Genomic DNA, 23,493 nt, shown 5'->3' on the forward strand with positions numbered 1-23,493 from the left:
TTTAATTTTCTTGTTAGTAGCAGCCTGTGCACCTTGTGTTAACTAACTGCTACTCATTAATCAATTTCAGAGTAATGAGTAAATATATGATAGCATTTTGAAAAAAGTACTATTTTATACAAATTGTAAGTAAGAAATTATAGGGAGACATTGGTTGGTAGTTGTTTAGTCATACTATTTAATGATAGTGAAGTTGAGAAAGCATTTTAATTTTTTTTTTTTTTTTACAAACTTCAGTAGATTTTAAGTATCATTTTACAATCTTAAGTAAAGAACACTATGAACACTTAGGCATGTGCTTAGCTTTACTCATATAAATAGTCCCACTGATTTCAGGGGGATTACTTGCTGAAGTGTAAGTTTTTTGCAGATTGGGACCAATTACTCAGAAGTTGTGAGTTCAGTGAACTTAGTAGTAATAAAAAGTACATTAACAAAGTACATTGATCTGTCATCAGAGACATGATCTGCGCTAATCTCTTAAGTATGAAGTGCATGTGGAGGGAAAATAGAAGAGAAATGGGTTTACTAATGGCAGTATATAGACTATAACAGGGTTCAAAAAAGAACTAGGTAAGTTCATGGAGCATAGGTCCATCAATGGCTATTGGCAGGGATGGTGTCCCTAGCCTCTGTTTGCTAGAAGCTGGGAATGGGTGACCGGGAATGGATCACTTGCTGATTACCTGTTCTGTTCATTCCCTCTGAAGCACCTGGCATTGGCCATTGTAGGAAGACAGGCTATTGGGCTAGATGGACCTTTGATCTGACCCAGTATGGTTGTTCTTATGTTCAGTTTCATTCCGCGACTCTTTTGTCATTCATGCAGCACCTAACTCCCTTTCATATGGTTTGCAATATGACTGTATTTTTTCTCATAACCTCAAGATTTGACAGACTGTATGTAATTGAAATACCAGTTTAAAAAAGTAGTCAGAGAAAAGAAATGCCTTTAAAGTTTAACAGAAGGGGTTTGCCCTTTTTCTATGGAACACTTGATTTTTTTATAAAATATTTTCTCCCTACACAAAATGTAGAAAATGATATATCAGAAGTTTCATTTACTCAAACTTTGAGTAAATTTGATTAAAGGACATTCGTTGGGCTAGATTCTGTATGGTGGCAGAGATTTGCTGAGCACAGCAAGGATGAGTGGGAATTTAGGGAGTTGATTTCAGCTCCTCTCTTCTCTGCCCTGCTGCAACCTAGAGTAGCTTAGAGCAGCCTCTAGTCTGCAAGGTTCCAGGTTGCTCTTAACTAGGCCAACTAGCATCAGTCCGCAAGGGGCCATCTTCCAGCTGAGAATAGATGGAACGTAGCATGCTGCAGCTATACATTCCCTTTCCTCCCTTGATATGCGCACTACATTGGGGCTTTAGAAGGCAGTGGCAGAAGAACTGACTATGTCAGCTCTATGCACACTGGAAATCCCCAGTTGGAGCAATGCAGTTTGTTTCCACTCCCTTTGTGTCATCTGAGCAGGACAACAAATACTCCCCATTGTTCCTAAAATTTTATTGATGCATAATTAAACTGAATTTTTTGTTGCATTTTACTAAGGGGGGAAATACATTGTCCCACTAGAAAGTAACTCAGGTTGATATTGCCTTATTTTTTCCACAAAGTGAGTTGTGTTTTACGAGCTACAGTATTAGTTATTTGCACATTTTTTAAGCATTTTGACATAAACAGAAAGGGTATATAATCTTAGACTTTGTTACATTTTGATATTTTGATCTTGTTGTGATCATGTCATTTCTGCAAAATTCACAACTGCTGATTTTCTAATTCACAGTAGGTAAGACCTTTAAGTTTCAGAATAGTGCTGGAAGGGTTCGATGTTAGCTTCTTTCTTTCCTTTGGGGATATTGAAGTGATTCATGATATCTCTGTAACATTTCTATGCTTTGAAAATAAAAAAACAAACAAACTTAGTAATATTGGAAAAAGGATGGTTTAATAAACTGAGTTTCATATTAAGGTGCAAGAAAGAGTTGTCCTCTGGCCATAGTGAAGTTTAATTTTCCTCACAGTATTGTCAGAAGCAGACCAGATTTACAATCTACTCTTTGCACTATGAAAGGGGATGAGGGGTTGTTCCCATGGCAGGGCTGAGAGATTCTCACTGACACAAGTGTACCCTAGCAAGCAAGCCAAACCAAACAATGGACAGAGAGAATAATGGTAGAGCTTTAGTCATTGTCTTCATTTGGGAACAGAATCAATCCCCCATGAATAAATAGGAAATCACCTCATGAAGATGATGCCCTTCTGCAGAGTGTATATATAGTCTCTCTTTGGATTTAGATACAGAATGTTTACAAAGCACTTACGAGAGTACCTGGATAAAGGGTGCGATACTGAATGTATATTGTATACTGTATATACTGTGGAAATTATTTTTATTTTATCAATGTTGAAATTTTGGTAATTTTTTTTGAGTTGTCTCATTTCAGTACTGTGGTTGTCAACATATACGTTTATGGGATTCAAATCTTAACAGCTAAATGTGTCCTGAGATAATGGGTGGCTTCTCAGGGCCTAGCCTGATTCATTGTTCATAAAACAGTTCATGTGCGCACACACCCTGGACCCAGCAGGAGAATGAAATTAAAACTATATTGATTCTCCATAACTTCTGGCTTGTACTACTTTGTTTTTCTAGTCTTGAGTCAGTACTTTTAATCAATCGTTCTTTTTGTATGTTGTGTTTTATAAGGAAATATTGTCAAATCACTGATAACAAAAGTTTGCATTTATATAGCACTTGTCATCTTCAAACAACTTAACAAATAGTAGAATATTAATTTTCCCAACATATTCTGTGAGATAGATAACTAAAATTCTTCCCATTTTACAGATGGGAGGGCCTGAGGTAAGAACAGGTAAATTGAGTTGCCCAGGGTCAGAGCAGGACTCAGTGTCAGAACTTAGAAGTAGAATTCAGGAGAATCCTGGTTTCTAGTAATTTGAAGTGATCTCATCATGACAGTTGATTGGAAAATTGTTTTCCCATCCTGCAAAATCTTTTGAGATTTCACATATTTTCTCATTCTGTGATGGGATGAAACTGAGACTTTTCAGTTTCTTTTTTTGTGAAAAACAAGAGAGCGCGACCCCAGAATAACCCGTATCCCAGTGGATCAAGCACTCACCTGCAGGGGTGGCTCTAGGCACCAGTAAAGCAAGCACGTGCTTGGGGCAGCCCATTTGCAGGGGCAGCAGGGATCCAACATGGGAGCTGAGAACCAACAGGGGGCCCTGGGAGCTGTAGTTCCTTGGTTAGCTCCCTGCCTATAGAGCCAGCCCTGGAGTAGGGAAAGAACTACATTTCCCAGCATTCCCTTGGCCACTACCAACAGGAAAGAGGGGGAGGGAGTGAGGAAGCTGAGACCTCATGCTGCAGCCTGCTGTGAATGGAGAGCTGCACTGTGAGTAGGGATTCCAGATTTGAACATTCAAAAAAATAGGACACTCCACGGGGAGGGAGGGTGGCCCCACCCTGCCCCCATCCACTCCCTCCGACTGCCCCCCACAGAAACCCCAACCCATCCAACCCTCCTGCTCCCTCACCCCCTCTCAGGACCCCTGCCCCAACTGCCCCCCAGGACCCCAACCCCTATCTAAGTCCCACTGGTCCTTGTCCCCAACTGCCCCCCTCCTGAGACCCCCCCAACTTCTCCCCTAGGATCCCACCCCCTACCTGTCCCCTGACAAACCCCTGGGACTCCCATGCCTATCCAACTGCTGCCTGTCCCCTGCCTGCCCCCACCGAAACCCCTGACCCATCTAACCCCCCCTTCTCCCTGCCGCTGACTGCCCCCCCGAACCTCCGCCCCATCCAACCCCCCCCTGCTCTCTGTCCCTTGACTGCCCCCCCGGAACCCCCTACCCCTTCTCTAACCCCCAGCCCCATTACCGTGCCACTCAGACCAGCATGTCTGGCTTCACGCAGCACCAGACATGCTGCTGCATACATGCTGCCGTGCTCCCCTGCGGAGCCACAGGCCCCCTCCCCTCCCCCCCCCCCCCCCCCCCCCCAGCACCTGCCTTCCAGATTTGAACACCTCAAAATTCAGGAGTGCTCAAGCTCAGTTTGGGCAGCTGTTACTTCATTTCTCCCAAATCAAATATACTGATCCACTGTAACTTGCTGTAGAAAAAGTAGGATAAAATTGAGCAAGAAATGCTTCACAGTGGTTATTAGGACTGGAATTGCTATTTTCAACAGCCATTGCCTTTTTGTTTGTTTGTTTGTTTGTTTGTTTGTTTGTTTGTTTGTTTAAAAGGAAGACAGTGATATTGCATTGGCAAATTCCCCATAGAAAGAAAGAGTGGAACAAAAGAATAATAAAGGCACCTCAACTTTTCCTCATTTATGTAGGACAGTCTTATAATATGCATCCAGATATCCTCCAATCACACAAGCTGAAAATTGTTCCACTTTACTGCAGTTCTGTAACCGTATGGGAACCAATCCTGTCTGTGTTCTGTGCACATCTAAAATTCCTACTGAATGACCTGCCCTGGGAGCTGAGTTACCAGTGACCCAGGGCTGCAGCGGAAGGAGGGTGCAGGTGGGGGGCAGGCGGTGAGCCCAGGGCTGGGGCGGCAGGAGGTGTGTGTGGGGGGCAATGGTGGGGGGTTTAGGGGGAACCCAGAGCTGGGGCGGCAGGGTGTGTGTAGGTGCGGGGGAGAGCGCCCAGGGCTGGGGCGGCAGGGGGGTGCGGGTCGGGAGGATGAGAGCCCAGGGCTGGGGCGGCAGGGGGGTGCGGGTCGGGAGGATGAGAGCCCAGGGCTGGGGAGGCAGGGGGGTGCGGTGGTGGGGGAGAGCCCAGGGGTGCGGTGGTGGGGAAGAGCCCAGGGCTGGGCCGCCAGGGGGGGTGCGGCGAGGAGCCGGGGCTGGGACGGGGGGCAGCCAAAATTTTTTTTGATTGGGGCGGCAAAAAACCTAGAGCCGGCTCTGCTCACCTGGGATGTTATAGTCCCAGGTTCAAGTCCCTGTTCTGCCTTATTCAGACCAGGTAATTAATGCAGACCTATTTAGAGAGAAGACTATGTTAATACAAAGTAGGAACCTTTTAGTTCATGCCCATACTGTCCACAAGGGGGAATTTCAATGCAGCATTTTGGTGCAAATACCCATAGTCTGAACTGCGAGGCAGTGTAGACATAGCCTTGGAACCTTGTTAGCATAACATACTGAGGTTGAAAGAATGCAACAGTTCGTCTTCTGGGTTGGTGTAAAACGGTGGATGGTAGTATTGATGGGCAAATATTCGGGAAGTTGGATAGTCCTTTAGCCTTGCGACATTGTCTTCAATGGGAAACATGCAGCATTTTGAATGTGTCTGCATATGGACACTCCTCCATTATGGTTCTAAGTGCTGTGTGGTTATTTGGATTTGTTTGAGGGAGGTTTTGCCCTCATACCAGCACAAACAGATCATTTAAATTAACCTCTATTGTAATTAGGTCAGAATGACAGAGCTAGTAAGTGTTTAACAGGTTACACAAACTTAGGAATCCATGACAATTTTATGGTTATTGCCCGTTTAGTTCTCTCTGAATAAATATGACATCTAATGATGGTGTGTTTTCCTCCCCTTTTGCAACTTGCCAGCTGTGGTAGTTTGTGAAACAGTGTGGCCTCAGCATAGCCAGAGGGCCCAATTACATTGGAGCTCTGATAAGACTGATTCTTTAGTCAAAAATACATTGATTTTTTTAAATCAGATCTTGGAAAAATGCAGCTTATCTGTTTTAATTTGAATTGGTTTTATAAGCAACAAGGAATACAGTCATAAGTTGGGTGACCCTCTGAACAATATAAATTATCTACTGTGACTTGGTTAACTTTGTCTGATCATCAAAAAGTTCCATTACTGCCAAGAATGAGAGACAAACATTTGTGTAAATAAGTTATTTTGTATATCTGTCATTGAGAGGCACTGTGTTCCAGTGGATAGGACATTGGATAGGAAGACAGGAGATCTGGGTTTTGTTCATGGTTTGTCTCTGACTCATTGCATGTCCTCTGTTAAGGCCTTTTAGCTTTTCTGTGTCTCAGTTTCCCCATCTCTAATGTGGGGATTAAAACACCTTCTTTATTAAATGCTTTGAGATCCTCTGATGAAAATAGCTATATCAATGCTAAATATTATTAATTATGTACAGCACTTAAGAATAATACAGTTTGCCCAGTAGAACACCATATTAATTGTATATGTGTATCAGATGAATGAAGTATAGACATTTTTCTTCTCAACAGTACTACATTGCTACCTGAAGGCTATAGTTTAATGTACAATAGCACATGCCAGTTTCTTGTAGCTGTGATTGACTTAATGAGTACAAAGTTCATGCAGATAGTGTTAAACGGGGTCTTCCAAATAGTTGTTAACATTTTCTGAGGCAAACCATATCAAAAGCTGAATTGTATGTGGGAGCAGGGTAATCTTGTTTTTAGTATTTTTAGGCTTCTTCAGTCTTGAAATTACAGACCATAAGTGCTTACATACTACAGTGGTATAAGTGCTATAGAAAATCCTAAATTAGATGGTAAGACCCTGTGCAGATTGACACAATTATATCTACTCTCCAGATAACTGCTTTATCCCATTTTCCTCAGAGGCTTTTACCTGTAGTGTGTGGAAACTGCTAACACACATTTAAATTCATAACACATTGCTAACTAGAGATCTCTGCTGCTTTTTTTATTTAAAACACAGGCTGCCATCATCTCAGAAACCTGAAATGAAAAAGTTAATAGAGAGTATACACACCCTAAGTATGTTTGTTCAGATCACAAGTATTAGGTTCTTAGCATAGATTAGTATGCAAGAGAACAGTGCACCAGCACCTTCCTAAAATCCCAGTTGCTTTGCTGACCTTTAAATCTGTACAGTATCTGTGTCTTTGTATGTTATACTTCATCTGATACATTGCAGCAGAACATGCAAGTGATTTATCTCTTGTTAGTAAAACTTACATTTGCTAACAAGGCACAAAGCTTCCATCTAATCATGCCTTTTCTAAACCATTTGGCTTATGGTGTTAGCTTCGTTCCAAATAAGGTAATCTATTAACACAACAATTATAAGATAGAAATTCAAAAGAGTAGAGATGTGTATACTTTGTGTCTGTGTCAATATGATATGAAAGTCTTGCCACAAATGACTGTTGCCTGTGGACCCCTATATATGAGGAGCAAAGATAAATCCTCCTCTTTCCATCACCTTGAACTCCCTTGTTTTATAAATGTCATATTGTCCTCAGATGAGCACAGATTCGTAAACTGTATAGACAAATGGGGTAGATCATTTATCCAAGGCTAATGAGAGTAAGATGTATTATGCATTTTCCCTTTTGTGCACTTAGGGAGTATATTGTAACCTTTAAGTATATAACTTTCTCAACCATGTAAAAGAATAAACCAGAATTATCATTTCATTATCCCTATGTAATACTCTTAACTTCACCTTTTTAAGTGGCATTAATATAAATAATTAATCTTTTCACATTTTTCCTCATTCTATTTTACAATTGTTTTTAAACAGTACTTTTGAAAATCCATTGCAACCTATGAACTGCAATCTGTCCATTTATCAAAATGTTTCCTTCTTTGCATGCGTGTTGATATTTTGGTGTAGGATTACTCAAGGGCTGGGCTGCTACCACTGATTTTTATTTCGGGAATAAAAGAACATTACAGCATCTGTTTTTAGGGAGGTAAACATGTGGAGTACTACATAAAGAGCTGCATGGATTTTGGAATTGGAGGAAAAGAGTGTGTTATTTCCAAAAAAGCCTTGTTCAAACGTCCAAACTTTGAGGTCCTTCACCTCCCTATGAAAGCCTGAAGAATCCCACTAAATCAAATTTATACATTTTTCTGAGTGAGTTAAGGCTGGAGCCAATTAGTAACACTAATTGCATGAGCAACCCATGGGTTTTTCATCCTTATAGGCTGAGAATACTGCCTCCCATGGCCTCAACTGAGCAAGAAGTCTGAGCACGTTTATCCCTTTAAGCCTGTGAGTCAAAGAGACTATCCTTAAAGTTACATATGTTTAAATATCTTACAGAATTGAGGCCTGTGCTCCTAGACCAGGGGTCGGCAGCCTTCGGCATGTGGCCCATCAGAACAATCCGCTGGCAGGCCACGAGACATTTTGCTGACATTAACCATCCGCAGGCATGGCCCCCCACAGCTCCCAGTGGCCGCGGTTCACCATTCCCAGCCAATGGGAGGTGTGGGAAGCAGCACAGGCCACAGGGACTTGCTGGCTGCTGCTTCCCGCAGCTCCCATTGGCTGGAAACTGTGAACCGCGGCCACTGGGAGCTGCGGGGGGCCCTGCCTTTGGATGGTCAATGTAAACAAAATGTCTCACGGCCCGCCTGCAGATTACCCTGATGGGCCACGTGCCGAAGGTTGCCAACCCCTGTCCTAGACACTGCCATCTGTGAATGCAGGAGACCAGAACGATTCAAACCTGCATAGCAGTACACAACACTTCCTGAAAGCAAGCAGAGGAGATGGGCTGTGGATAGACTATCCTCAGAAGGGTCATGTGTGGTCAGTGCAAGACCGCTGGAGCTTATTCTGTAGAGGGCTGAGGCAACTCCAGGAGAACTCCAGGAGAATTCTCTTCTCCAAAGGGTTTGTATGTGGTGATAGCTACTGGAGAATTTGTTACCAGTGGTGTGTTAGTTCCCCAGGTTGAGGGGAACATTAGTCGAATGTCCTGACATCACTTCCTCCCATTTTTTTGAAAGGAGGGAGAGTCAGTTAGCTGCAACCAACTCATTCTTTAATGGCCAATATTACTTTTTTTGTTTTTATTTACTTTTCCAAGTAGAGATTGCTTAGGCAGTTAGAAAGGGTGATTAGCAGCATGTTGGCTCTTACAAAGGTGGCCTGGCAAGGAATAATGTCAAGATTTGGTGGTAAAGAATTTCAGGATACGACTGTCCATCAGTTGCAACAGTGCCTTTGATCTCATTTAAATAAGAAATTTACGGTAGAGAAACACAGCAATTTGAATATTTCCTCATGGTTAGTTGATCATGTGACCACCAAGCCCAATGACCAACCAGGAATTTTATTTTGGTCCTCTCTGATGAGTGTGGGGAATGTGGTTACTGCCCTTTCTAGTCTTTTGATATTGTGGCTCTTCTCTCAAATGGCAAATAAGAGAACAAAGTAATACCTCAAAAAAGAGGAAAGAAGTCAAGTTCATTTGAGATTATTTTGTAGGGCTAAAATCCAGTTTTGGAAAGCCGTTCACGTGGATTGTGCATCTAAATTGGGCAAGGGGCAGAAAATAAATCTATAACTAAAATATTTTTTAACAGCAGATAATATTTGTACATACTTTAACCATATAAACCAGCATCTACGTGCTAGACGTGTTAAATCCAGTTTATTGAAGGTTGTGAAAATTTGAAAGAATGTATTGGTTTGTATTGTAAACAGCAAGAAGATAGGTATTAAAGAGAAGGATTGGTATCCACCACCATTTAAAAGAACTAATGCCATTCCCCCGAGGTAACACTAAAGAAGTTGTACACTGTCAGTTGTCTAAAAAGAGGCTTCCTGTTTATCATCTTTAATTATCCGATCCTAGTGGAAAAAGATGACTCAACTGGGGTGAACTCTGATTATATAGACACAGTTTAGTCTGAATTTTTGAAGCTGGTATTTCTCATCAACAGAAGTTTGCATATGTTTCGGTATTGGTTTTGTGCCCTACATGTCTCAGGGTGAATGTGTGAATATGATTGCTGGTAAAGTACTGCATGCAATAATTAAGAAATGTAGGTACTTTTTATTACCCATTGTCCATATTTCTTGTCACTTAAACACTCCTTTTTCCATATAAAGGATTAAAAGTCTCCCTTTCCTTTCTTCTTTACCTTCCCCCACAAGTCTGCGCTAATTCCTTGTGGGCACATGCCTGAGACAGAACATATCTTGGGATTTTTCTGCAGCTGGGGAGCTGGATATAATTTGGCCATGTCTGTGCTGTAGCACGGAGTACTGTTGTGATAGCAGAAAGCTCAGTATTGTCTGTAATTTTTTCTGTGCACTGTGCAAGGAGTTTTCATTTCATATATCATTTAGCATGTATTGCACTGAGACGCCACAAATTCAGCAAATATACTTAGCACAAAAAAAGAAGAGAGGAATTTTTGTTGTTGTGTTTTTCTTAGAGTTAAGCTCATTAATAATGGATTATATTTTCACTGCATTATTATAGCTGCACTAATTGCAAAATCAGATAAGCTTAATCCTTTACAGAAAGTGAGGAAAAAAGAAAAAATCTATAGAGGTTTGTTTGTGAAGGGCACAGATGACATTTGGAAGCTTAGAAATGTAAGGCAGGCTAGTTTGTTTTTAGGATTTTCTAGAAGGGTTTTTCGGTGGACTCAGACACATGGCTCATTGTATAATGACTGTTGGTTAAGAAAAGCTGGGATGTGCGTAACATGATCACTTGTGACTCTGTTCCCAGGCTTCTTGCACCTCAGGCCCCTCTTGGTCTCCTTGAGTGCACCCCCTGGTAAGGTTTCAGCCTAATGCTCTTCTTTCTGGGTGGAATCACAAGATTGTCTCAGATCAGGGCCTGGACTACCATCCCCTATGATGACATCAGCAGGTCTGACTTATCTTCAGCGCCTGCAGTTCTGTCCCCTCCCCGGGCAATGACGGTGGTATCCAATAACCAAACAGCCTCCTTAAAGCAAAGTATTAGAACAAAAGCCATATAGAGAAAGCAGATCTTAAAACAATAAAACAGTCTATATACATGCCTTCCTCTTTCTAAGGCTTACCATTCCCTGGCTCGGCAGAAGGCCGAAGTCTGTGTCTGCCTATTCCTCTGGTCAGCTCCTGACAGTTAGTAACCGTTAATTTCTGCGTTAATAAGCTGACAACATTCCCCCCCCACACACACCCTTCAATTGGGAAGGAATGATTTCAGATGTCCGTTATGTTCTTATACATGCAAATTTGAGAACTGTGATGCTCTAGCTTAAAAATCCCTCTTCTTCACCGCAGGTCTCAGCATTTCCCTGTATTGAGACTCATTATCTATAAGCTTCATTTCTGTGTTTCAGTCTGGACCAGTAGTAATTATGTGGGCTTCATCTACACTAGGAAAATGAGTTGTGCTGGCTAACATGCTTTGATCAACACAAACTCCACTTGGCATCTGGAGTAAACATACCTGTCATCTTCTACACTGGATGCTAAATGGTATTTAAAACATGCACTTAAAACATAACTCAGCACACATACCCAGTGTACATAGTCTTAAGATGCAGGCATGGTCAGAAAAGTGACTACGTAAAATGATGCTTTATCATGCAATGGCCTGTTCCTGGGTGCGTTTGAATGGCTACTTTCTAACACCAGGTTGTACTGCAGAGTCAACACAGCTAAGTGAGAGTTAGCTGGATTCTGTTTTGCCTTTCACAATAGAAAGAGAATTGCTAACCAAGTTCCAGTTACAGAATCTTTAGTACTGATGAGTGAGCCGTAAAGCACACAGCTGAACTTTCCGAACTTAGGCTGAATTTGCAGCACTAGCTCTTAGAAATAAAAACATCTTTTTACTTGTAAACGGAGAAAATTTGATGTGGAAGTCATGGGAAGCAAATAATCATAGAACTCCATGATGTAATTTGAATTCACTTTTTGATTACAGCTGCACTTTAAATATCTACTGGCAACTCATGGAAAAATTTGAAAACCCTGCTATTTAGAAATGAGTATGGTTGTGTTTTTGGTATTTTTCGTGCTCTGTTTTTAAGTACTTATGGCACTTGCATGAAAACCAGGATCTTTGTTGCTTAGAAGTTAATCGGATCCTGCTGTTTATTTCTTACTTTAAATCCACATCCTTTGTAACATTGTTGGTGGTTGCCTTGGACATGAATCTGATGTCACAAAATGGGATTTTGACTTGAAATAAAACAGCAGGATGTGATGAATTCTTAAAAAATAATGCTATTGTTTTTTGGTGGGAAGGAAAGAAAAAACAAAATGCACAGCAGAACTGTTTCTAAATACATTTTTAAAGATGTACATGAGGCATCAGCTTGAAGTTGACCACAGTGTTTGGTATAATTTCACACAGCTGCCCCTTACAACACAGCATCACTTCAAAATGTTGTCATCCCAACAAGTTGAAAATAAGCATAGCAATTGTAATGTTGCCAACTCTCATGATTTTAATGCAAGTCTTACAACATCTCTTAAAGCCCCAGTGCCCAGGTTCATGTGATTACAAGAGAAATTCAGCTTTTATTTTAATAAAAGGGAAGTTTCTAGCTCTCCTGGCTGTGGAAATTTGGAAATGTAACTAAAGGCTCAAAAACAAGAAGACAGACAAACAATATATGCACATTATTTTAAAAAATCTCATGACTTATAAGCCAATCACATGATTTTTTTGGCACCAGACTCGCAATTTTTGAATGCTTAGTGTTGGCAATACTGCAAATGAGGCATGCAGCTTTCTCAGTGCTTGATATTTTTTAAGGCATAGAAAGAATGCTGCCTTTCTTTTTGCTTCAGCTAGATGTTGAGAATTCGTAGGATCAGCTTGTTGTTGTGTTGGGAGGAGCGGAGGAGCTGTGCGACGGTGGCAGTTGCAGGAGGAATTCTAGTTGGCTCAGAAATTCTTCCTAAGATTCTGGGAGACTCCATGCTGAATTGTCAGCTCATCTGCTCTTTGGAAGAGCACAGTGCAGGCTCCCTCTCTTGTTGCATGGCTAGTACTGTAGGCTGGTGGTTGGGCCACATAGATTTCGTCCATTGTTTTAGAGACCAGTATGGAGATTCCCAGACAGAAGAGGTTTTTAGGCCTGGCAGAGTTCTCACATGCCTCTGTCTGACAGGCAGCTCTGCTGGAGTTGTGAGCGTGAGTGTCCCACCCAGAATATTGGCTACCATCTTTGCCTGTGACCCCACTTCGTTTTCTACACAGACTAAATGGGTCTCTAACACTTCCATTTAACATCCAAGTTACAAATTCTAGTTTCCTTCAGTCACGTTTTCTGTACAAAGAAGGGAAAGAGCCAAACAGCCTTCCCCATTTGGTTTTCAGTTTTTCCTGCAGATCGTGTATCTTCCCTCATTTATGGGTGAAGTTTGCCTGGTATTTGAGCAGGAAAGAGTAATCAGCCTTTTTTGCCCCTTTGTCATCCTTGATGTAATTGATTTGGAGCTAGACTCAGTGGGTGAAATTCACCTGAGACATGGAAGGCCAGTGCAGGTTCATCTGCACTCTTTCACCCCATGTACAGGCTGCACTGGGATATGGGGAGTGGGGTCTGTCTGCTGAGTATCTGTAGAGACTGCCTGCTCCCACCCTGTGCACAGTGATACAGATCTCTGCACTAGCCCTATATAGGCCAGCATGGCAGGCCATTTGGGTGCCTCAGGGAGAGGTTATGGATGCACGTTTATGCAGATCACGGCGCTGTGCGCAACCAGTGTGGAGGGGCTGCCGTCATTATTCCAACCTTTAGGCTGCAATAGGAGGTGTGTGGCAATTCCCCACTGTTGTCCTGGCTTGAGGATGGACTCTATCTCCCCAACCATTCCTCATTCTATCAGCATAGTATGGACACTTGTACTTTGTGGGTAGAGTGAATTTCAGCCAGCATAAATTTACACTTAATGTTCAGTAATTTTACCTCATCCATAATTATTTTTCCTGCCCACAATTAAGGGTTATAGTTTACCCTCAATCTTTGCATTCAAAAAACTTCTACAGATAGCAGTGGGTTATGGCCTTTGATAATAAGTGTCTTTTAAAATTGCAATACAGTCATACATTGTTTTAATACATAATGACTGTTACATAGGTCATATTCATTGGTGTATTTGTAACTGTTAAAGATGTACAACACAGTGATTAAACTGCATGCTAAAGCTTTTCTGAATCAGGCTCAAAGTGCTGTCAAATGCCTAAAGTTAGAGTCTCCAGTGGTCCCAGCTCTGCTCAGGTGCAATGGAGATTGAGGTGGGTCAAGAACTGGTTACAGCTCACTGATTATCAGCTGTCGAGCCCTGGCTCAAATTAAAGCTACAAGGGGGCAGTTTTAACTTTAATCTGTGATGCAAGTTCCTTCAGGCACCTTACACCAATGGAGAATTGGCCATAGAGCAGCCTTGCTCCACCATATCCAGTCCCCTTTCCTTTCTGCTATGCCCCTAACCACTCTTCCCCTTATGCTTGGTATTGGAGGGTGGTGTCTGGCATGGGAGACTGCAGGAGAGTGTTATGCCAATGGAGAATCTCCATACATTGCGAGAATCCCAATGTATTACAGCCCCTTGAGAAACATGGTGGACTTGAGAATCCAGGCCAAAGAGAATGGTGTGTGTTTCTTCCCTCTTACCTCCATTTCTTTTTATCTTACTGACTTTACCAATAGTTAGTTGAGAATTTTTACACAGAAATCTCCTTTTTTTTTTTTGTCCCTTCTCTTTCACAACATAAGCTGCCATGTCAATATTAGGTGACCTGTAAGTCCGTTCAATCTCTAATTAGTGCTAATTGTTTTTATTTTCTAACCCAAATAAGAATGTTATTTTAGTAATGCTTGTTCTGAGAGTCAGACATTTGTATGTGCACACGTACACATCTTTAATAAGAATAGTGTGTTGATTTAACTGTTATGGGTACCAGTAAGTTATTTTTTGCAGCTCAACTTTGTACCTATCAGCAGCTATCATATAAGCAGAAATAATTTATATAGCATGAAAGAGTACATATGTGTATGTGAAAGGAATGTTTGGCACAGCTGCCTACTCCAAAAGCTATATTGACCATGTGCTATTTTCTGTAGTAAATGTGTGCGCTACAGATTTGAACAATCAGTCATTACTGGTTGAGCAAGGAGGGTATTAGCTTTCAAAAGTTTTTTATCTGTTGTGAACACATTTTTGCAAAATGCTCATTTGCGGGTCTGATGTTGCGTACCCAAATACAATATTGTGTAATTTTCTATGGAATGTTGAGATGTGTTTAAGAAATGGCTATTGAATAGTAACCCTCTCTGAGGGTCCTGTGGCACCTTTAAGACTAACAGACTTCTGTTAGTCTTAAAGGTGCCACAGGACCCTCTGTTGCTTTTTACAGATTCAAACTAACACGGCTACCCCTCTGATACTTAACCCTCTCTGAGTTACCGCAGTAAAGTGTTTCAACTCAGGGGAGTGTCCCAAATATTTTTTGCCTGTTTTGGATTCCAACAACCCCATCTATGCTTGCTTTCCTGTCCAGAGTCTGTCAGATTCTTCAGTAGTTATGTTGAAGCTTGTGCATATGTTACTTAAAACTATAAGCAGTATTGCATATTCTATTAAGCTCTGAAGAACATATTTTGCATGTACTTTAGTGATAAATGAATACCCTGCTGTTGTCAGTGCAGTTTGAAATAATTGATGAGAGAGGATTTTTGCTGCTTTCTGTAGCATTTCAAGGAATTGTCCTTTCAGTGTTTTGTTTTGATAGAGTGTAAAATCAGGATATTGTTATTTCTTTGATTGAACATATAGTTGCTTTTGTGTGAGAATTCAGTGAACAGTTAATAGTACTAAAAGTCATGTAGTGGGTATACAAAATTCTTGACGCTCTCACTCAGTATAAAGAGTGCAAAGCTGAAGAAATTCATGGTAGGCAAAGTGAAACTTATTTTTTAAAGAAAAACAATGTAAGCTGAACAGGAAGGTGCCATTGGAAGATCTTTTTAAATAGTTCTGTATATTGCATGGCCGTGTGCTTTATATATTTAAATTATGATCTGTAATTCACACTCAAGACGAAAGTGCACAAATTAATTCTTCCCAATTCAAGTGCATAACAGTAGATGCCCAGTCACATTCAGTACTGCCTATAATCAGTCAAGTACCTGTGAACCTTTTAAAGGTTTACTTTAGGGTCAGATACACTGCTTGGGTTAGTGGGCTCTGCTCCACTGAAGCAACTGAGTTGTGTCTCTTCATGCCAGTGGTGAATTGTTTGCTTTTAGCCTGAAGAAAGGGCCATGTTCCAGAAACACAAATCCTGTTGTTTTAATAGCAATATTTGAAATGATTACATTTTAAATACACTTTATAACAAAACCTCATTTAATTTTAATCACTCACATACAGTACTGCTGAGTTCGTGGAGAAATTACAAAATATGCAACTACAACACAAGTGAGACATCCTCGTAATAATTAGTGCAGGGACTTGATTTAAGTATTATCTGCTGCAATGGAATTGCACTGGCATTTTCTGAACTATTTCCTTTAAATTGATGCTTACTAACTTAGCGCCAAACTCTGCTAAGCTTATTACTATTGAGTAGTACCATACTATGTAACTGGTCAAATTGATGTAAATGGATCTAGTCTCAGAGAAAGATACTACTCATCATGAGTAAAGGTGGCAGAATCTAGCCCTTAGGTATCAACTAAAAGTTGTATTAACTTGTAAACTAGTTTAAATACCTCAAGAGCGCATTAAGGAGTTAATTTTCATAATAACTAGGAAATCTAATGGAGAAATCTAATATTCTACTAAAATCAACAGTATGTCCAAACCCTATTTACAATATCAAGTGTATTTTCTCATCACAGGGTACAAATTGAATCCAGATGCTTTTATAACTAAAATAAGATTAAAATAGCTGTTCAATAAAAAATAAAAAATATCATATTAGCGGATACTTTTTCAAAGTGAAGAGCTTTGTACATTCTGACAACCATCTGAAATTGAATCAAGTATCGCTGTTGCTGTCATGGTCTCTTTTAAATGTTGGTCAGCAATTATTGACATTCTTGGGAGAGCTAACAATAAAACAGGCATGAGTATATTCACTGCTGCTAATGTTATGTAATCAACATAAAATGTATGGCTTCAGGTGGGGAATTAAAGGCAGGAGTCTTTAGTCACTGATAACATCAAATTAGTTGCTTGCTGTAAAATTCAGTAGAACAACAATAGAAGCAGATGAAACTAAACAGCACTAATTCTGTTTTACATACAAATGTCATGGGTAATAAACATAGGAAGACATTTGCTTGATATTTCACCACAGACACAACATGTACCTGCCTCTTTTGTTTGTACAATATTATGGACTGTATTTCTACTCCTTTGATTGGTTCAGGATGGCAGTGTGTGTCATTTTGAGTAGGCTGAGGTAAAAAGATGGATTCGAGCTGTATGCTTATGAAAACAAAGATGGATGACTGAGTGTTTTCTTTTTGTCTAAATGGAATGAATGCTACAGATCTAAGGACTGCCCATCTGGGCTGGAAGATCATCAATTCCATAGAGCAGATTCAGATTAGGACATCTTGCTGATCTTGGTTAGGAAGAAGATTGCTGCTGATACCATTAATTCAGAAAACAGAAACCTATTTGCTTAGATTGGTACACCAGGAATGGATTTGTTCTGATGGCAGATAGATAATAAAATGGTAATTGATTTGTTCTTTTTAGTCCTCTGATTGGCATGAACTTTATTATTTATATTTAGAAGCTACTGTAGGTGCTTAATTACAAATCTGAAAAAAATAAATTACATAAACCCGCTCACAACAGGTAGCAGTAAAAACTTTGGATCAGATCTTGCTTGGCTCCTGCTCCATGCCCTTTGTGTTGTTGATGTGGTACAAAGGGGCCAGAGAGCTGGCTTTAGCAGAGATTCCCCAGCATAGTGGGCATGCCAAGGGCAGCACAGGGTGTGACAGTCCTGAGCTCAACCAGTTTTGGGCCAGTGGGCCAGTCCCTTTGGGGCTGTCAAACTGCTGCAAGCTAGAGCATCGCAGTACTAAGCCTGGTTTGATTCCTGGCTTCCCGCAGGATGGGATGGGAGGTGAATAGAAAGCTTCTGCACACCCCTGAAGCTGGTTTTATAAGTGAACCTTACAAGAGAGCAAATACCAGAGCCAGGGACCCTCATCTGAGGGACCCTGCCAGTAGCTATGGAATGTTTTTAAAACTGGGAACCAACAGCAAATAGTTCTTAGTTACTCTTAGCTGCTGTGAAGATATACCGTGTGAGAGAGAGCTGGTGCCTGACCATTCAGTGCTTGCAAGATTAAAACATTTAAAATTATATCTGGAAGTGAACAAGAGTCAGCACAGGGAGATTCATGCAAAAGGCATTATGTGCTCATGGTAATGTGCCCTGCTCAGGTGATGACCTGCATTCTTCACCAGCTGGAACTTTGGGAGGGTTTCAGGATATTCCTAACCAGCCAGGGCACATTGCAGCCAGCTGGGTGCTGACTGTAACAGAGTCTGCATGAGAAATACAATCAGTCTCCTGGCACTGTGGACCACCCCAGTAAATCCACGATCACGGTGAATCCAGTGGGTTGGTAAAAGATAAGCATATATCCTCAGATTGTGGTATAGATAACAAATGCCAGCCTTTCTTGTAAACTCTTCCCGCTGTCTTCAAGTTTCATTTCCCTCTTATTGGGATTGAGTCACAGTAAATTTGCTTCTATCCAGACCCTTATCTCAGTGAGGCACTGGGAGAATAATTGAGACATTAGAATCTGGGTTCAGCATAAAGGAGATGTAAAGCTATGTATTGATGATACCACAACCCAAAATATCTTTCTCCTGTGGTGCCAGGCTAAGCTTTAAATAAAAGCTTACCATTTAGTAAGGCTCCAGCCTGGAATGTGCATTTGTTTCTTTCATCATAAATTCCCTATCGCCTAAACATACTTTGTCTTCTGAAGCTATTTCTGTATCTCTCAGACTCATGGTTTCTATATGAAATATTAGTGAAAAATAATTGGTGCAAATTATTTATGCTAAAATCATTTTAGCTGTTACTCAAGAAACCAAAATCCCAGCCTAAGCCTTCAAAATATTGCTGCTCGCAGGCTAGCACACAGAGTCATGCAGTCTCCATGACTAAAAGAGTCAGCAGAGCCATGAAGGTATCTTTGAGAATTTCACTGTATGTTTTTAATTTCCCTCTCTGGATTAGTAGCCAAGTTTCAGTTTATACCAGTAGTTGGTGTGTAATCTCAATTCAATATTCAGATTAAAAGAAATATTCTTTTCTCTCACACACCATTTAATATTTTTAGTTAGATTGTTGGAGTTACATCAAACTAAAGATTCTGGGCAGGCACCATTTTGAGAAATGCTTAATTGACTTAAAAGTGCAAGTCCCATTTGAAAGTCAGTTGGACTTGTGCTCCTGCATCACTTAGGCATTTTTGAAAACCTTTCTCAGTGTCCATTAATTACATTCCTGTGACTTCCATTTTGGAGGTCTTACTATCTATTTATACCAGGCATCTGTGACATGCTGTAGAACATCTTGCATGTGTACTATCATTACATATAATGGTAATATTTTGGATTTAGTTTTATTGTTACTGAAGTCAGTGAACCTTTTGCAACTGTTCAATGGGTACAGGATTGGGTCTGTAATGTATACACATTGTCAGTGTAATAAAATATAACTAACTTTACTCTTGAAACGTGTGTTTTGTTCTAAGAATATTTTAGAAAATTATCTAACACTTTTTTCTCAGTATCTATTGTGTTCATTGTTTTTTCTTATTTGAACCTAACCTTACATAGTCTCTACCTAAATATGTCTAAAACCATGTTATACTGAGGAATTTGGCCAGTTTATAAGGTAATCTTTTCTACAACATCATGTCATGTGGCATAATATCAAAAAGACAGCCAGATTTGTGTTTAAAAGTCATACAATAGGCAATCTGTCTAGAGTAATAACACACAAGTAGTAATATAAGTAAATAAGAATCAGTTATGAAAATAGAACAGTTTGTGGCACGTTCCTTTTAAAGGCAATCGGTATACTGCACATTTGGAGCACATTGTTACTTCAGTATTACAGAGGATGTTTCAGTACAAAAATCCCTTGTTGACCTGCTTAAATTAATCTCTTCAGTGTTCGTTATTTCTGTATTTCTTGTCAGAAGACAGAAGAGCTAGAATGTGCACCGCATATTTTAGTGGCAAGTTTAGCACTCATAAAAATGCTTAGAAGCCTAAGCTAAAATCAAATGCCCTTAATACAAAGAAAAGATCCTTCTGCTTTGGGTTATTGCTGTGCATATTTGCCAGGTATATTTACCAGTGACTGACTGCTGAGAAGTAAAACACTAGCCTCAGCTTTAATCATCTGGAGTTTTGGCTGATTGAAGCCAAGCTGTTAGATCTCTCAAATTCTGTATTTTCTGTTTCTTTTAGAAAAGCAGTTCACTTTTCTCATTCATTTTCTAACGTGGTTTCTATGAAGAAATCCACATGAGGTTTAATGAACACACGTGCCCTCTTTACTTAAAAGTAACTGAATATCAACATTTCCTAATATTTTAAAAGGCTGACTTCTCACATTTGCTCTCTGCTAACGTATTCTAACGTTGTAATCAGAACTGTAGCTTTTGCTTCATTTTTGTGTAAATCATACTGTGGAAACTGCATCTAGAGTTATTTTCCTTCAATCATACTACATTTAAAATGCATCTGAGAAATTTAGCTCTGCATCACCAATTAAGTGTCATCTCAAATGGTATATTTCTGTGTGGCATGACAGTGCTTGCTTGCTGGCTTTTAATAATTGTATCCTGAATGACACTTGCTTAGCCTTGCAGAGAGCGTGTGTAATCAGGGCTTGAAAAATCCGCACACCTGTGGAAGTAGGAAGCATTCCTAGGGCAGTGCCTTTGACATTTGCAGAATCTAAATGCAATTTTTTTTCTAAAAATAAATTCCTAGTGCTTATGTTTATGCAAGCAACCTTCCAAATGTGAGTTAAGTGTCTCTGGAAATCTACAGGCAGGCAGCCCATGTGTTCTTACCCTGACTTGTTGATTTATATCTCAAGCTATGAGGTGCTGAGTAAATTTTTCAAGCGTGTGTAAGCCATAACAAGCTATTTAGCTATATGAGAAGGTATAGAGCAGGAATGAATGGATCATCTGAAAGATGAAATGACATGTGAATGTACAGTAAGCTGTTACAACAGGCACTGGGTTTTGGAGGGCATGCATATTTTTTCAACATTTACCAGCCTATAAAAACTGTTTATAAACACCATAAGTCTGCCAAAGACCCAGTTTCCTGGAAGCTGCTGTTCTTGTTTGGGACAATCATTTCCATTTGCCTGCTTTAAGCACAAATCATTCAGTAAAACATCCACTGCTGCTGATACGCATGACTGATGGACAGGTCTATAGACTGGAGATAAGGTGGTGAAATTCAGAACAGCCTTGTTGGTTGCCTGGACTAAAATTATATTGACACAGTTCAGATTCATTGCTGGTTGCAGATCATAGAGACAGGGTGTGTAGCCAATGTGGGATAAGAACCATCTTTTTGTTCTGTGCTTGTATGGCATCTACCACAATGAGATCCTGGCCAATGACTGCGGCTCCTAAGTGCTATATAATACACACAGTAATATTCTTGCTATGGTGAGTGCTAACTTTAAGTTTATTTAGAGCCCGGTGATGCAGCATCTGATATAACAGCACTCTTTTAGTGTATTGTATTTGTATTAAAATGAGCTAATTTTTAAAAAAAATTTGAAAAACACTTCATCTTTTAAATTCATATGCAGCAGAAAACAGTTAGATTTTGCACAGAATGTTGAGTGACCTTATTTTTAAACCCTCTTTTAAAGTTACCATGGAGATGAGATGGCTGTATACTAAAGTATCTGTATGTGCTTGAGAAATGGCATTTCCGTGTCTCTGCCTATGAAATATACAAGAGTTTAGACTACCTACTCTTAGCTTCCACTTATTCTGCCATCAGATGGGAAACTGGGTAGCTACAAATGGGGAATGTAGTTTAAAATGACCTATTCCAATAAAAAGTCTAAGTACCTGGGGATTCAAACTGCCCAGGTTGGCTGACTTATACAAATTAAACCAACACCCAACTGTAGCTCAAGTTAAATATGATTTTGATTAAATGGTTGGTCTCCAGATTTTGTGAATAGGGAATGACAGAACAATAAAGATTTAACTCATCTTCAGGGTTTTGTACCTCATCCGGCATATTCCTATAAATATTCCTGCTGCTGTTTTTAAAAGATATATATTAGTATAAAACATTGGCAAAAATGTTTGGGCCTTGGCCATAGGCAGAAGTGATAGAAACAGCTGAGAAAGCTGTAGTTAAAAATGTATGTACAGGATGATCTCTTGGTAATTTATTTTATAACTTTGGGGTATCCAGACAGCTGCTTGGCTAGATTTTCTGCACATCGTACTATTTGTGACCCTGTTGCTCCCACCCTTTAAAAATAGGGTTATGACCCATCCCATTAGAATTAGTCCAACGCATGGAGGGTTCTGACTCTCTTGTAAACTTCCTCCACACATGAATTGCCTGTTTCATATAGTGAACCTTCCTATGGGTCTGATCCAACTCCCATTAAAATTCTGTGGGAATCTTTCCTTAATGTAACAAATACCCTTTCTCCCCTTTTTCATAGGTCCTGTCCCCTCAGTGGCTCTAAAATTCTCTCATTCTCTCTGCTTTAGCAGAGGCAGTGTTAAATTTGCCAAACTCTTTGTTTTGATACTTGTTTCCACAGTAGCATTTAGCAAACACTGACAGATTTTAAAGGCAGAATTCTGGAAATAATGCTTTCCTGACTGCAGCTATAAAGGCTCTTATTCCATAGTCTACTAAAATCCGTCCAGTCTAGCTACATTAGGGAGGGTGGAAGTTAAAGTTTAATAGTAGGGACAAATATTGTCAACATCATCTTACCTATTACCTTTTCCTCTGACAATTTTATTAATCTGTGAGAAAGATACTGACTGAATGGCAGTTTGTGTGATTATGCCAATACCCGCAAAGTTAGAATCCGTACCAACCTATTTCATACCTTCTGTAATAATGTCCAGTGTACCTAGATTTTATAGTTTTGTATTTCTATGTATGTACATCATTTCACAGGAAGTGAATACAGTTCTACAAAATCACAGCCCAAAAAAAATTGTATTTAATTTCGGATTTGTTGTAATTACAACAAACAGTACATCAACATTCAGTATACTTTTCTGTTGTTATCAAGTTCTTAGCAATTTCATTCTTCTATATTTTGAGGAAGATTTCACCTTGAAAGAAATTCAGAATCAAGTCTCATTTGCCTTAACATTACTCAGCCTACTCTATTTATTTTCTTGCAGCGAGAGGTTTTTTTTAAGACTGAATAGGAATGGTTTGCCAAAATGTCCAGAGAAGCCAGAAAGACATTGTTCTCTCTTTGTGGTGAGCTTTACACATTCTTTATGCTCATTTCATGCAATTGTGCTGAATATTTTAAATAAAAGATGGAGTAAATTAACTATTGTGTAATTAAATAGTTCAGTGCTGTGTCGGAGCTGTTTGATTGGCTATTGATTTGAATCCTAATGAAAGATTCTGTTGTGTCACTGAGGCACAGACCAATGCTAAA

At 39.9% G+C, this 23,493-nt stretch overlaps 1 protein-coding gene across 4 annotated transcripts in view; it reads left to right on the forward strand.

The window, feature by feature from the left end:
- Positions 1-23,493, forward strand: part of DOCK4 (dedicator of cytokinesis 4) — a 403,168-nt gene that overhangs the window by 179,818 nt on the left and 199,857 nt on the right. For all 4 annotated transcript variants that reach the window (XM_008162515.4, XM_042861791.2, XM_042861754.2 and 1 more), the window contains exon 9: positions 23,225-23,306. In XM_008162515.4, the coding sequence (XP_008160737.2) occupies positions 23,225-23,306 (82 nt within the window). The remainder of the gene's footprint in view (positions 1-23,224; positions 23,307-23,493) is intronic.

Source organism: Chrysemys picta, chromosome 1 (assembly GCF_011386835.1).
Source record: "Chrysemys picta bellii isolate R12L10 chromosome 1, ASM1138683v2, whole genome shotgun sequence".
Taxonomy (NCBI): Eukaryota; Metazoa; Chordata; order Testudines; family Emydidae; genus Chrysemys; species Chrysemys picta.